We start from the raw sequence: 16,955 nt of genomic DNA, 5'->3' as shown, positions 1-16,955 counted from the left end.
TCGGCTCTTCTTCTTTCTCGGCCTCTTTTTGTAGATTTTCTTCGTGATCTCTCAAAAATCTCACTTTATCCTCCACTGATCTTATTTTGACTTTTTCACCTTTGTAGGTAAACGAAAGGCCTTGAGGGAACTCCCACCTAAATATAATTCTGTTGCTTCTTAACAGGGCCACTAGGTCTCCGTAGTTAGCCCTGAGATCCAGTAGGTATTTTGGAATGTCTTTAAAAATTTCTATTCTTGAGTCCTCTATTTCCAGTGATTTCTGATAGTGGAGACTCAGTATTTTATCTCTCTCTTCTTTTGTTCAAAGAGTAATCAAACAGTCTCTCACCCTGTTCTTTCTCCCCCCCTTTTCCAAGTCTAAAAGCATTCACTATCTTAAAATCTTGTTTATCTGAGTCAAGGCCCCAAAATTCTTCAAATTCCTGTGTAAGATAACCACTTAGGTTACCTTTCTCAAGTTCTGGTACAGCCCTGATCCTCAGATTGGTCTGTTTATCCCTAAGTTCAATCATAGACAATTGCGATCTATGGTCCTCTAGCTGTTTACTTATTGGCGGTATCTTTTCCTCTACCGCCAATGCCTTCTCTTTCGCTTCTTCAGCTATTTTTTTATTTAATTTAGATTCTTGCAGCAACCTATCAATAGCTTCTGTATTGGAGTTCACCTTCTGCCCCAAGTTGTTAATACTTGTAGTGTTTAGATCAATTTTAGTTGATAATTTTTCCAAAGATTCAAATATTCTATCTAGTGCTGAAGATAATATCTCTTCAGATGCCGTTCCTTTTGATCCAGTCTGCACAGGATCTTCCCTTTCTGGGGCAGGAGGGCCAGATGCTGATTGTCTACGTTGCTGCAGCCTAGTTTTGACCCTTGTTGATTTTTCCTGAGGCTGATCCATTGCCTTGTGTCTGAGAATCAAGGTCACTCCCACGGCCCAGACTTGTTTTTATAATGGAGAATTCCCTGGCCAGCTGAAATGGAAAATCCCCAGTTGTAACACTTTCAAAGTTCCTCTAGGGGATCACAATGGCAACAAGTTTCAACAGTACTTGTTTCAAAAGAGTATCTTTCCCAACTTTTCAGATCCCCTTTCAATAGTAGGCAACAGTTTCAAATTTAGGGGGAACCTTCAAAACTTTCAAAATACTTGCAGAGTATCTACATAAAGTTACAATGTCCATAAACAGTGCATCACTTAACACGGCAATTCTATTGTCCCTTGGCAGTCCGATATCAAGGATTAAGTGGTGGTCTTTTTTCCTCTCCTTTTTCTTTTTTTGCAGGCAAAAGTATCTTTCTTCCTGTCCCTCCCGTCTCCTGCAATTCAGGGAGGGAGTCCTTTTGTTTGCCGTTAAAATTTAACTCCTTTTAACACAGTTTTTCCAGTTCTTAGTTTAAAAAGTCTTTGCTTTTAGTCTATTTACAAAAAGCGGAAGGCGGACTTCCTGTTTACACCTTCCCGCTTCGGTGCCAAATTCAAGTTTGTTGCATTGATCAAAGGAGCGATTCCTTTAATCTCCCGATCTTTCAAATATCCTACTCACGGGTTGTTGTTTAAAAGTCGAATTTTCACAGGAAAGAGGACAGCGCTCTCCGGCATCAGCTGTGCAGCTTCGCTCCGCAGAAGTAGCGATTGACTCTCAGCACCGCGCCAGACACCCCGTCCCGCTCCAGAGCCCTTTACAGGCTTCCCTTGCAAGTTGGGTGGTGCGAAAGGTGCCCACCAAGTCCCACGGTCGCAGGCTTCACCCACCTGTGGTTTTCGGAAGGGTCCCCGCTTCGCTGTAGCGGTAGGACCCGATTTCTGCAGGGCTTTCTCCCTCTAGGTTAGAGGGAATCCGCCATTGCCGCTGGCGCCGCCTCCGGAAGTCCCTTAGATAAACGTTTTTGAAAAAGCCAGAGGCATTCTTGTTAGGAATGGTAGCAGAAGATATAGTTAAGAACTACCAGAAACTGCGGTGAGGTTACTGCTAGCCCAGGTTTAGAAACAGCATCAATTACCAACAGTAGAAGAATGGCGACAGAAGGTAATGGAATATTCAGAAATAGCCAAATTAACAGGGAAAATTCGACAACAGGGCGAGGAAACATTTCAAAAAGAATGGGAAAATTTTATGTTGTATATAGGAAAGATAAGATGAAATAGTGTAACCAGTAGAGTTGGAAATAAACCTCATAATGGGAAAGATTAAGAAAAGTGATGGATAATGAAAATAATAAGAAGCAAATGTATAAGAAACTAATATAACTAGCAGTAGTTGTAAATGAATACAGACAGACAACAAGAATTGTATAAACATGAGGATTTATTTATGGATACGCTATGGACAAATATGGAAAATGAATAACAATATACAAAATGGAAGAAAATAATGCGATAAGATTATATGTGACATAAAAAACCAGAAGGAGGAAGGAGGGAAGTCAGCTCTGAAGAGCAAGTATAAATGTAAAATGTAATACAATATGTGTATGTGGAGTATCTAATTGAAAAACTAATAAAGATTATTGGGAGGGGGGAGATGGCAAAAGGATATTTCCAAGTTTGTTGGGCGGGGGGCAAAAGGCCAAGGATTAAACATAAGATACTTACAGATACAAAAGAAAGAGGCGGCTTTGCTCTCCCAGATCTTAAATTGTACTATGAGGCTGCATGTTTGGTGTGGATTAGGGACTGGATAAAACTGGAAAAGGAAGAAGCGTTAGATTTGGAAGGTTACGACAACAGATTTGGATGGCATGCATACTTATGGTATGGGAAAGGGAAAGTGCACAAAGGATTTTATAATCATATAATCAGGAGATCATTAATGAGGGTGTGGGAGAGGTATAAAGATTTAATAGAACAAAAAACATCCTGGTGGTTATCACCAATTGAAGCTTCGTTACTCAAACCGCTTGGCAAAAAGGGGAAGTGGCCTACATATAGAGATTTGCTGAGGGATCAAGGAGGGAAATGGAAATTAAAAGATTATGAGGAAATTAAAGATCATTTTCAGAGTTGGTTACGCTACAGACAATTACATGAGATGTATAAGGAAGATATTAAGAAAGGGTTCGGTTATACAACTTCCAGATTTCAAAAGGAAGTTATAGAAGAAGTGAAGCTGCTGAAGAAAGCATATATTATTCTGCTAGAATGGGAAATACAAGATGAGGAGGTCAAATCAGTCATGATCAAATGGGCACAAGATATAGGACATAATATACAATTTGAGGATTGGAAAAAGTTGTGGAAAGTGGATTTGAAATTTACAGAATGTTCTCTTTTGAAAGAAAACTATATGAAAATGATGTACAGATGGTATATCACACCAGTATAAATAGCAAAAATGTACAAAACTGGGTCAAACATACGTTGGAAATGTAAAGAAAAAGAAGGTACTTTTTATCATATGTGGTGGGAATGTAGAGAAGTTAAAAAAAAGGGGGGAAATGATATATAATGAATTGGAAAAAAATGTTTAAAATGACATTTGTAAAAAAAAACCCAGAAGCATTTTTGTTAGGGATTGTAGGACAAGACCTGCCAAGAAAAATAAAGAACTTATTGATGTATGCTACAACAGTGGCAAGAGTCCTGTTAGCACAAGGATGGAAGAATGAGGAAATCCCAACAAAAGAACAGTGGCAAGAAAAATTGATGAGCTATACGAAATTGGCCAAATTGACATACAAACTACGTAATAAGGACAATTGTGACTTCAAGAATGGAAACTTTTTACAAATTATTTAAAAAGACAACAAAATGACTTGGACTCCTTGGCAGGTTTTGAATAAACATCCACAAATTTATTAGTTGAACACATGATAGATAAGGCAAGGATATTGAAATATACTCTGAGTCGAGAGTGGATTTCATGCTCTTTATTCAGCCCATAGTGGTGAGGAGGAATGAAAGTTCCCCCAAAATATCTGCTTTATATACATAATTTGCACAATGGGCCGCACGTGATTGGCTAATTCCGGGATTCTCCTGTAGGCCAATCGGATTCACTTCCACCTGGAGCTGGATTGGGTGGCTCCTGCGGACCAATCATACTGCTGCATTGTTCTAGGACCAATCAGACTGCTGCATTCTGAATCCTATTGTTCTAGGACCAATCAGACTGCTGCATTTTGGATCCTATTCAACTCAGTACATAACAGATATGTACAATTTTATAACATGCAGAGAACAATATGTGCAAAGAAATCAAAGAGGAGAGCTGAGGGAAGTCCTTGGTGGGGGGGAGAGGGAGGGATGGGGGGGAAAGGGGGAAAATAATGTAATTAATTATTTGGACTGATATGTTATGTTGAAATTGTTTAATAAAAATATTTTCAAAAAAGAAAAGAAATATATGCTGATGCTAGTTTCGGAAGTGACCCCATAGATGGTAAAAGCACTTCTGGTGTGTGTTATATGTATAACAACTGTTTGTTTGACTGGTCATGCAAGAAGCAAACTACTGTGAGTTTAAGTTCATGTGAAGCTGAACTTAATGCTCTGATATATGCACTCATGGATGTTGAATGGTTATTGCAATTGTGTAAGGACATGAGGGTGATTGTATCGTGTTCTATACAGGTTTATCAAGACAACAAATCATGCATAGCTTTGCTTAATTCTGAAGGGTGTAAGCAAAGAACCAAATACTTGCAGATCAAGTTGTGTCATGCAAGGGATTGTATCCTGAGAGGACTCATAAATGTGTCCTATATGCCAGGAAAAGAAATTTCTGCTGATTTGTTGTCAAAGGTTGTTAACAAAGAACAACTGGATGTATTCGTACATAAGCTGCAAATGTGCTCAGTCTGCAGCAATGATGTCATGAAATGGGGGAGGATGTTAGTAATTTCATTCTCTACTGCTGGATCATACGATCCTGTGTTTACTTTTCTGTACTGTTGTGAGTATGGGAACAGAAGTAAGTCTGTGAGAACTTCCACTCTTTGTTCTCTCACTCTCTTCTGAAAGACTGTGTGAGAAGACACCGCTTACAGCTCATCATGATGCTTTTGTTTATTTTGCTGTAAATAAAGACTCTGATGCTACATTTCCGACATAACCACGTGTTTTGCTGAACTCTGCTAAGTGTGCTCTCATCTACGGATGTGGGTCACCGTGTTTCACAGGACTACAGCTGAAGAACGTCCTGTGATGGGTTACGGAGCCCAGATTGTGCTCTTACTCCCATTATCTTTAATTTCTAGGTACCTCGTCATTTCACTCACATGGCATTGCAGCTCAACATCCCAGATTCGGTGCTTAATTGTGGATTTGGCTTTCTCATATCCGCAGGTTATCAGAGCCTGAGGTTTGAACCCTAAGCTTCTCAGTTTCTCTTGCAGTAAGGATTTCCATTTTGTTTGACATGTATCTATTAAAGTTAGGGATGCCAAACCTACTGGGAAGGAAATCAATTTTAACCAATAATAGATTTTCAAAATCCATATCTGGGATTCAATCTCCAGGCAAACTGCTACATTGGGCACAAAGGATGGAACACCCAGCAGTTAGTTTGTAGAATTTCAATAGGAGCAGTGTTTTTATCTTTGGACACCTGGGAGCCATAAATCAGTTGTGATATAACATTTGCAGAAAAAACCTGGGTGGCTGTGGGGATATATTGTCAGGCTTCAGGGACTCGGCTTCCCACCCACCCCTTTGGCAGTAGATAAGCAGAAGAAAGAGAAAGGAGTCTCTTACCAGTTAGAAATTTAATGATCACAGCGAGAGAACAAAGAATCCATTCCTAGTAATGAAGGTGCTCCCAATTAAGGGTTCCACTCACTTCCTCCCTAATCACCCACGTCACTACCGTGTCCTGCAACCTGATCTCGCAACCACTGTGCTTTCTGTGCTGCTTTCCTTATCTGCTGTCCTTGACCTTTGGCTGAGCGGATTAACGCTTTCCAGCAACAGTGGGTTTGTTAACTCTCTCTCTCTCTCGCGCGCAGTTCTTCTCCTCCTAGCTGTTCCCCACCTAGTACTTCCCAGCTTCTGCCTTCTGAACTATGTCCCTCTGTAGACCACTGTTCCAAATCTATACTGTCCTCCTGCTCCTGGGAAGATTCAGGATCCTGAACAGGAGCAGGGGGAGGGGGAAGCTCTCACCATTTCTCCTCAGTGCAGCCCTCCTCAGCATGGTCTCTCACATAATTGACCTCATTTCCCATAAAATAACCTTGTGATTGCTTTGATAGTCTTTGGGGCATTTACAGTTGCATTTTTAATTTGATTGTGCCATGGGCTACTTTCATGAAAGATTATGCCCAGATATTTAAAGAACGTTACCTGTTCAATGGGTTAGCTGTCAATCTGTCATCTATGTCCCTCTTCTTTTCTTGGAAAACACCATTACTTTAGACTTAGTATAATTAATTATTACTTGCTCAGTTTTGCAATAGGCTGCTAAGGTTCTTAATAGTCGTCTTAATCTCACACAGGAGAGAGAAAGTAGAACTGCATCATCAGCATATAGAAGGACCAGAAGGGACATATTTGCCAATTTTGGCAGATGGTCACATCCTTGCTCCCCATGGCTGGGGAAACTCAGCCAGATGGGCGGGGTATAAATAATAAATTATTATTATCATTATTATTATTATTATTATTATTACTCCTTTATGGGTCTGGATCTTCTTAGTTAAGTGTCCCTGCCAATCACATCTAATCCAGAGCCTTGTGTTTTCATACAACCTACGAATAAGAATAAAAAGGTGTCTGTCTATGTTTGTGCAGCTTAGTTTTTCCCATAGCCTTGGGGTATAAGATCGGAGGTGGACTTAAAATCTATAAAAGCCGCATAAAGAGATCTTTCTTTTATGAGACATACATTTCCACAAGATGTTGGAGCACAAGTCCTTGATCTATGGCTGACCGTTCCACCCTAAATCCTGCTTGTACTTCTGTCAAAATGTGTTCCTGATCCATCCAATCCTCTAATTTATTACGGAGATGGGCAGTGTATAGTTTACTAATTATACTTAAAAGACTAATCGATCTATAATTTGATGGTTCAGATCTATTCCCTTTCTTATATAATGGTATGATAATTGCTAATCCCCAATCTTCAGGGATAATTGCCAATTGATCAATGCTAGTAAACAAGGCTGCTAGCACTGGGGCCCACCATTCAATGTTGGCTTTACGTAGCTCAGGAGGAATATTATCTACCCCATGGGCTTTAATTTGTTTGAGATTTAAAATAAACCAATGCATGTCCTCTATAGTAACTGGGCCATTCTGGGCTAGCTCTGCTCAAGGGCAGAAAAGGTGACCGGGATGGTTGTTTGCTTGCATATAGAGTTTGAAAATGTGTTTCTCAGATCCCAGCTGGGATGGCATATTCCGCTTCAGATGGGGTGCTTTGCCAGCCTTTTGCAACTACTCTCCAAAAGGTGGCTGGATATTAATAAAACCTCAATGGGGTTTTATTAAGCATTGCCATGCTTCCTTTTGGGCCTGATTCTTCTTCTTCTTTTTAATCAGAGATTTGTATTTTTTCTTAAGTTTGAACCACTCTGTCAGACGTGTAGGCAGATTAGTAAATCTTGTATTTTTCCAACAGAGTGTATTTCATAGCAATACATTCCTGATCAAACCAGGATTTAGATTTACTGGGTTGTGAAGACCATCGTAATACCTTTTTTTGACTCAGACGTATCTGGAGGTAAGAGACCATATCCTGGAACAAAACTATTCTTGTTTCAGGAGAGGAGGTATTTAATAGGGTGTCTCACATGGATAAGCATTTGTCTGAGTGCACCTTCCTGGAAATTTCTTCATCCAATTGTCCAGACCACTAGAAAATCCCAGTTCTGTGTCAGTAGTTAAGGGAAATTCGTGTTCAGCGTTGCAAATTATATCATTTTCTACATCGAGGAATAGACATCATGGTAAGTTCTCACTTCTATGTGATCCTCCACTTTACACTCTAGCACCCTATTCAAAAGATTATGACACTACAATATAGTCAATAGTTGATTCTCCTAAGCTTGATATAAAAGTAAATTGCCCATCCTTATCACCTTCAGCACAACCGTTCAATATCACCAGATCTAACCTGCTGTTGTTGTTTAGTTGTTTAGTCGTGTCCGACTCTTCGTGACCCCATGGACCAGAGCACGCCAGGCACTCCTGTTTTCCACTGCCTCCCACAGCTTGGTCAAACTTATGTTCGTAGCTTCGAGAACACTGTCCAACCATCTCGTCCTCTGTCGTCCCCTTCTTCTTGTGCCCCTCAATCTTTCCCAACATCAGGGTCTTTTCCAGGGAGTCTTCTCTTCTCATGAGGTGGCCAAAGTACTGGAGCCTCAGCTTCAGGATCTATCCTTCCAGTGAGCACTCAGGGCTGATTTCCTTAAGAATGGATAGGTTTGATCTTCTTGCAGTCCATGGGACTCTCAAGAGTCTCCTCCAGCACCATAATTCAAAAGCATCAATTCTTTGGCAACCAGCCTTCTTTATGGTCCAGCTCTCACTTCCGTACATCACTACTGGGAAAACCATAGCTTTAACTATACGTACCTTTGTCGGCAAGGTGATGCCTCTGCTTTTTAAGATGCTGTCTAGGTTTCTCATTGCTTTTCTCCCAAGAAGCAGGCGTCTTTTAATTTCGTGACTGCTGTCACCATCTGCAGTGATCATGGAGCCCAAGAAAGTAAAATCTCTCACTGCCTCCATTTCTTCCCCTTCTATTTGCCAGGAGGTGATGGGACCAGTGGCCATGATCTTCATTTTTTTGATGTTGAGCTTCAGACCATATTTTGCGCTCTCCTCTTTCACCCTCATTAAAAGATTCTTTAATTCCTCCTCACTTTCTGCCATCAAGGTCATGTCATCTGCATATCTGAGGTTGTTGATATTTCTTCCGGCAATCTTAATTTCGGCTTGGGATTCATCCAGCTCAGCCTTTCGCATGATGAATTCTGCATATAAGTTAAATAAACAGGGAAACAATAAACAGCCTTATCGTACTCCTTTCCCAATTTTGAACCAATCAGTTGTTCCATATCCAGTTCTAACTGTAGCTTCTTGTCCTACATAGAGATTTCTCAGGAGATAGATCAGGCACTCCCATTTCTTTAAGAACTTGTCATAGTTTGCTGTGGTCGACACAGTCAAAGGCTTTTGCATAGTCCATGAAGCAGAAGTAGATGTTTTTCTGGAACTCTCTAGCTTTCTCCATAATCCAGCGCATGTTTGCAATTTGGTCTCTGGTTCCTCTGCCCCTTTGAAATTCAGCTTGTACTTCTGGGACTTCTTGGTCCCCATACTGCTTAAGCCTGCCTTGTAGAATTTTAAGCATAACCTTGCTAGCGTGTGAAATGAGTGCAATTGTGTGGTAGTTGGAGCATTCTTTGGCACTGCCCTTCTTTGGGACTGGGATGTAGACTGATCTTCTCCAATCCTCTGGCCACTGCTGAGTTTTCCAAACTTGCTGGCATATTGAGTGTAGCACCTTAACAGCATTATCTTTTAAAATTTTAAATAGTTCAGCTGGAATATCATCACTTCCACTGGCCTTGTTATTAGCAGTGCTTTCTAAGGCCCATTTGACTTCACTCTCCAGGATGTCTGGCCCAAGGTCAGCAACCACACTGCCTGGGGTGTACGAGACATCCATATCTTTCTGGTATAATTCCTCTGTGTATTCTTGCCACCTCTTCTTGATGTCTTCTGCTTCTGTTAGGTCCTTACCTCTTTTGTCCTTTATTATGGTAATCTTTGTACCAAATGTTCTTTTCACATCTCCAATTTTCTTGAACAGATCTCTGGTTTTTCCCATTCTATTGTTTTCCTCTATTTCTTTGCATTGCCCGTTTAAGAAGGCCCTCTTGTTTCTGAAGAAACTGAAATTGACCAATTCTATGAAGACTTACAACACCTTCTAGAAATGACACCAAAGAAGGATGTTCTTCTTATTATAGGGGATTGGAATGCTAAAGTAGGGAGTCAAGACATAAAAGGAACAACTGGAAAGTTTGGCCTTGGAGTTCAAAACAAAGCAGGGCATAGAATCTTTTGAGAGAGAAAGAGAGTGAGACTTGTGCAAAGTCACTCATAAAAGTGGGTTGCATCATATAAACAGTGCAGTTGACTGTGGCACCAGCCCGAGCAATTGATTTGGAAGGCTGTAAATCTTGCCTCTCCCTGCAACCAAACACTGAGAGTGGTGGGTGCTTTTCCCAGAAGTTGGCTTCTGCTGCCTTCTCTGAAATCCAAGATTCTCTATTTGGATTAGTGATACATACCTGCATACATAATTTTATTTGTATGCCACCTTTCCACAATTAAAACCTTGCTCGGTGCAGCTTACAACATGAAAAACACATAATTACGAGCGTAACAAAAGTAGTCATAAATAATAACAAAGTAAAAAAGAATACAAATTGAAACAATTCCCACATAAACCATAACATCTGAAATAAAGATACCGTATTTTTCACCCTATAGGATGCACTGGCCCATAGGACGCACCTAGTTTTTTTTGGGGGGGGGAATAAAGAAAAAAAATTTTATCCCCCCCCCCAGCCGCGGCTTCAGCACACCCCGCGCTCCGGGCAGCAGGCTGCTATCTGCAGCCTAGGGAGCCCTGCGGGAACTCCCACGGGCTCCCCAGGCTTGCTGATAGCTTCCTGAAGCCTGGAGAGCGAGAGGGGTCGGTGCGCACCGACCCCTCTCGCTCTCCAAGCTTCAGCGAAAGCCTGCATTCGCCCCATAGGACACACACAGATTTCCCCTTCATTTTTGGAGGGGAAAAAGTGTGTCCTATAGGGCGAAAAATACGGTACCAAAAAATCAATAAAGGCAAACCCCTCCCCCAACAACATCCCCTAAACAATACCCCATCCCAGTAGACTTCTAAGTGTGGGGTTCCCCTCCCTCTGAAGGAGCAAGTTTGGGGGTACTCCTGCATACATCTCAGTCACTAGAGCCCCTGTGTCCTCTATGTCCTCCTTACCTCTCTTGCCCTGACCTAGCCACTGTGACCCACGCGACGGTCACCTCCAGACTTGATTATTGTAACTCACTCTACGTGGGGCTGCCCTTTAGACTGACCCAGGAACTCCAGTGGGTGCAGAATGCCGCGGCGAGACTCCTTACGGGGTCCTCGCCGCGGTATCACATTCACCCAGTGCTATACCAGCTGCACTGGCTCCCGGTGGAGTACAGGATCAGGTTTAAGGTGCTGGTTTTAACCTTTAAAGCCCTATATGGCCAAGGACCCTCGTACCTATGGGACTGCCTCTCCTGGTATGTCCCATGGAGGACCTTACGCTCTTCAAATAAAAACATCTTGGAGATCCCGGGCCACAGGGAGGTTAGGCTGGCCTCAACCAGAGCCAGGGCTTTTTTGGCTGTGGCCCCGATCTGGTGGAAGGCTCTGTCACAAGAGACAAGGGCCCTATGGGACTTGACATCTTTCCACAGGGCCTGCAAGACAGAGCTGTTCTACCAGGCCTTTGGCCAAGGCACAGTCTGACCCCCCCTCCTTCGGTAATCCTCATAGAACTGTAGCCCAATGGTTGCCATTAATTTGATTCTGAATTGATTTTAGAATGAATTAATTTTAGAATGTATTTCAATTAATTGATTGTGATTTTATGTAAATTGTGTTACTTTTACTGCTCTGAGCCCGGCTTCAGCTGGGGAGGGTGGGATATAAATAACATTTTATTATTATTATTATTATTATTATTATTATTATTATTATTATTATTATTATGACTGGGAGGGCCTTTTACCAGCTTCAGCTGGTTTACAAACTATAGCTTCTTGTGCACAGGGACAGTCTGACCACTGTAGTACATGCGTTGGTAACCCTGAGGCTGGACTACTGCAATACATTCTATGTGGGGCTTCCCTTGGACCTGGATTGGAAGCCCCAGCTGGGAAAGAATGCTGCAGCCAGATTGCTGACAGGAGCTTCTGGCTGAAAGCACATGACACCATTTTTAAAACAGGTGCACTGGTTGCCCATCTGCTACCAAGCCAGGTTCAAGGTCCTTGTGTTGATTTACAAAGCTCTGAACAACTTAGGTCCAGGGAACCTTAGGGACCACATGAATCCTTGCAATATCCCAGCTCAATCAGTGAGATCATTGCAGGAGCATCTTTGGTCGTTTCCAAGTGTTATACTCTGCTGTTAAAGATTCACCAGACACCTTCTGTTTTCAACTTTTAAATCCCTGCTGAAAAAAAAACTATCCTGCCAGGCCTAAGCAGGCAATTAAAAGTACATCTCCCACAATGGATTGTTGAGACTTGTTTTGGTTTTAACTTATTTTTAGCTTTTTATTATTTTACTGTATGATTTTATGCTTTTACATTGTTGTAAACTGCAGTTATATATTTTTATGATACAACGGTTCATAAATGCTTTTATAAATTAATAATAATAATTGAAACAATGTGGGAGGAATTGGACACCCTGGTCCTCTGATTGTTCCATCAGCACAAGTAGAAACCCATGAAGGCAACAAACAAAAGGCAGACCCAGACAGGGCTTTGCAGGTCTTCTGGGGTCATTCAGTAGGGATCATGGGTTTGTGCTGATGGAAGTAATCTAGAAATGTGTCCTGTCTTGCACACCAAATAATTGTATTGCATTTTTTAATAATTGCATATTCTTGGGAGTGATGTTTTCTCCAAGGCATCTGTAGCACCCTGCTTGTGCTTAACGCTTAGCTGGAATGAAATATTCAACGCAGCAATAGAGAAATTAAAATAGTAATTTATTTGTCAGACAAATAAATGAGAGGCACAGTGGTATATGGTTACCAAGCTCTGGCCTGGCCTCCTGCCATTCTGGCCAGCACTTATATTTCCTTAATCCAGCCCCCTTGCTCCTCCTGTGGCTGCCTCTGTCCAATCAGCCTGGTTGAAATTCCTATTGGCTGTTTGCTAGAACCAATCACAAAAGATACACCCATTTCCTTCTGTCCTTTTATGGAAAATAAAAGCTATATATTCTTCTATCTATAAATGACAAATAAGTAGTAATATATCTTACATGTGTCTCAACAAGGAATCTTAATTACCAGCTCACCTCTTGCCCTCCTTGCCCTATTGCCTTCCAAAACAGATGGTTAATCTTGAATTTTTATCTTCAAGGATCTTGAGTTCACATCAACATTGAAAGATCTCCTTCATTTGGAGGTTTCTAAACAAAAAGGCCTGACAACTATATATCAGGAGTGCTCGATGGCGTCTCCTGTCTGGCAGGAGGCTGGGCTCATTTGCCCCTCTGGTCTCCTATTGCAATATGACTCTATGAAATAAGAATTTAACATTTCTTTCTTTCTAGATCCTTTGCATAATTACATTTAAGCCAATATATTTCATACATTATCATAGGTAGCCTTTTAAAAGAATTAAACCTTCTCAAAGTGAAAAGGAAGGAACAGTTTCCAGCCTCAAAATAAAAATAGAAAGAAGCTTCTTCTTCTCCAGCCAAGCCAGTTGCCTTTTTCACTGCTCTTGGCCTTTTTAACCTTAGGAAGAAGATATGGCTCATTTTACTATTTACCAACCCTTAATTTGTAGGGTCAGTTAACCTTGGCTCTCAGCCTGTAATTCCCTTTTTACGACTTTGAGAATTGTTTTCTGCTATAAATCAGGGGGCCCCCTTGTCTAGGAGAATAAACATTGCCAAGGTTCTCTAAGCAGCTGGTCTTCTGCCTGGCATGAAACATTTGAAAATCTTTAAGCTCTTTTTAATATACAGGCCCTGATCAAAATATAGAAGCTTTGATAAAAATGCAGGCTTATGATTAGATGCCTCACATCAAGAAGGTAATGAGCACTTTAGAATAACTTCCCTCCATCCTCCTGTTTTGCAGCGTTCTCCTTCCTTGATTGCAGGACAGGTTGACCTTAAGATTGCAGCAGATATTTATTTTAAGAAGATCCTGCTGGATCAGGCCAGTGGCCAGTCTAGTCCAGCACCCTGTTCTTACAGTGGACAACCAGATGCCCATTGTGGGAAACTACCAAGCAGGATTCAAGCACAAAAGCCCTCTCCCCTCCTGCGGTTTCCAGCAACTGGGATTCAGAAGCAGTACTGCCTGTGTAAAGGCAGAGTGCAGCCATTCTGGCTAGTAGCCATTGATAGCCCTCTCCTCCTCCATGAATTTCCCTAATCCTCTTTTGAAGCCATCCAAGCTGGTGGCTATCACTGCCTAATGTGGGAGCAAGTTCCACAGTTTAACTATGTGCTACGTGAAGAAGTCCTTTCTTTTATCCATCCTGAAGCTTAAAACAAGAGATTCTCTTTTCACTTTCCTGCTGGCATTTGCTAATTATCTCCTCTTCCTCCCAGGTACCGGATGCACAAATCCAGAATGTACAGCCAGTGCGTCAAGATGCGGCATCTCTCCCAAGAGTTTGGACGGCTTCAAATCACTCTCCAAGAATTCCTCTGCATGAAAGTTCTGCTCCTCTTCAGTATTAGTAAGACACATTTTTTCATAGGTGCCTTTTTATTTCCTTCTCTCTTTCTTTCAAAAAAGAATCATAGAGTTGTAGGTACCTCCCAAGGGTCATCTAGTCCTACCCCTTGCAGTGCAGGAATCATAACTAAAGAATCCCTGACAGATGGCCAGAGATACATAGCAGAAGTTTGCTGTACTGATGGTTGGGCATGGCTTGCCTTTCTTAAAGAACTGCATCTTAGACATGCACAGAGTATTTTAGAAATTATTATTATATTAATTGATATTTATATATTTCAATTATTCCCCATATTCTTCTCCAAGGAGTTCATGGTGGTGTATGTGGCTCTCCTCCTCATTTAATCCCCACAACAACCCAGTGAGGTAGGCTATGCTGAGAGGTAGTTACCGGCCCCCAACACCACCCAGTGAGCTTCATGGACAAGCAGGGATTTAAACTTTCTCCCAGCTCCTAGTCTGGGACTCTAGCCACCACATTACCCTTGCTCTAACTACTGCTACCACTACTGTTATTGCCACCACCATTATGATCATCCCAAAGTGAGGAGCTCTGCAGTCACAAGAATCATGTCTGACCTTAGCATAGGAGTCTGAAGATGATGCTCCCACTGAAGGGAGAGGGCTATGGTACATGTGTGTGTGTGTGTTCATGTGCATCTGTTCACTTTTTCTCTTCTTGCTTTCTCTCTGTTTTCCTCCTTTGCACCTACAGTTGCATCCCATCTTGCACATGATTAACTTACACAATTTCAACCTTGTGCAGTTTTGAAAACTGGGTGGTTGAAATCTCGCAAATTAAATGCACACAAGGTGGAGAACTTAGAGAGCTTAAAAGCTCCTTTTGCATCAGGTTTTCCCAGCACGAAAAGCGATTTTAAGCTCTCAAGACTTACTTACTGGGCTCTGGGATGCTCTCACAAGATCTTGCTGGAATTTGGACAGCCCTGAGAGATTTTACGAGAGCCTCCCAGAACTCTGTAAGCAAGGTGGAGAACTTAAAAGCTCTCCACCTTGCTGGGGTGGGTGGGTCACAAGGCACACTTGGTGCACAACTCCAGAAAGGTAAGGATGTTCTCACTGGGGCAGTTCCAAGAGGGTGTTTCAAGTGGACATGTTTTTGCATATAGGCGCCATCCTGGAAAGTGACCAACACACAAGACACGGTCACACTGTACACTGGTTGTTATTCCTCTCTTTCTCCATGCACCAGTTCCAGTGGATGGGTTGAAGAATCAGAAGTTTTTTGATGAACTTCGGATGAGCTACATCAAGGAACTTGATCGCATCATTGCTTGCAAGAGGAAGAACCCTACCTCCTGCTCCCGGCGTTTCTACCAGCTCACCAAGCTCCTAGACTCTGTGCAGCCTGTAAGTAAGAGGAGGAGAAGGGAAGAGAAAGAGGGTTGGCCACACACATGGCAAGAGGGTTGTTAATCTTTTCACCTAAACTCTACAGAATCTGCTACAGTGGAACCTCTCGGAACGAACTTAATCCGTTCCGGAGGTCCGTCCCTACCCTGAAGCTGGTCGCATGTAGTGGTGCCGCTTCTGCGCAGGCAGCTATCACCCGCTTCTGTGCATGCGTGAATGGCGATCGCTGCTCCTGCGCATGTGCAGACCACGGCAAACCCGCCGGTTACTTCTGGGTTTGCCACGGACGTTCGGCAAAATGGACGCAAGCGGAGGCGGACATAAGTAGAAGTTTGACTATACTGAACTTGGGAGGGGGGAGGGGGAATGAACACCAGAAAACTTGTAAAAATGAGCGCTGGAAGCAGATCACTGTGACATCACAGCCCTTTCCTCCAAGAGGGAACTGTGCTGTCAGAGAGATGAATGCTTGTGGGAGGCTGGGAGGCTTTCGGATCCAGGATGCCTTCAGGGAAACATTCCTTAACCCCAAGACTGCCAATGCCATTGAAGTATTTGTTGACTGCCACAGGTTAGAAAAAGGCAGGAGAAATAAGAGTTCAGAGAACCAAGAATCATAGAATTGTAGAGTTGGAAGGGTCCCCCAGGGGTCATCTGAAGAATCCCTGACTTACAGTCTCCTCCACTCTGCTTAAAAATCTCCAAGGGAGGAGAGTCCACCACTTTTCTGGGGAGTCCATTCCACTGTTGAACTGCTCTTACTGTCAGAAAGTTCTTCCTGATGTTTGGTCGGAATCTCCTTTGTTCTAACTTGAACCCATTGGTTTGGGTTCTCCCCTCTGCAGCAGCAGAAACCCAGCTTGCTGCACCATCCATGTGACAGCCCTTGAGATATTTGAAGGTGGCTATCCTTTCTTTTCTCAGTCTCCTCTTTTCCAGGCTAAACATACCAAACTCCCTCAATTGAGGACCCCCTATTTTTCAAAAGCCAAGCCACGAACCCCCTACTTTTGAAAATTTTGATAACTCTATGGTAGTTACCTGTGCAAAGCAATTTTTTGAAGAAAATGTGGGGTGGCCCCTAATAAGCAAAGAATTTTGGGTATACTAAAAAACCAGACCATAAAATTTGTGA

General features: G+C 42.2%; 1 protein-coding gene across 1 annotated transcript in view; it reads left to right on the top strand.

The window, feature by feature from the left end:
* Positions 1-16,700, top strand: part of LOC309333191 (androgen receptor-like) — a gene marked incomplete at its 3' end in the record, with an annotated part of 490,100 nt that extends 473,400 nt beyond the window's left edge. The window contains 3 exon segments of the mRNA XM_081846590.1: positions 14,317-14,447; positions 15,660-15,821; positions 16,666-16,700. Of these exon segments, the coding sequence (XP_081702716.1) occupies positions 14,317-14,447; positions 15,660-15,821; positions 16,666-16,700 (328 nt within the window).
* Positions 16,701-16,955: the final 255 nt, after the last annotated feature.

The sequence above is a fragment of the Podarcis erhardii genome (assembly GCF_964252035.2).
Source record: "Podarcis erhardii genome assembly, chromosome: W".
In the NCBI taxonomy this organism is placed as follows: Eukaryota; Metazoa; Chordata; class Lepidosauria; order Squamata; family Lacertidae; genus Podarcis; species Podarcis erhardii.
This window is presented reverse-complemented; position numbering and strand designations above follow the sequence as displayed.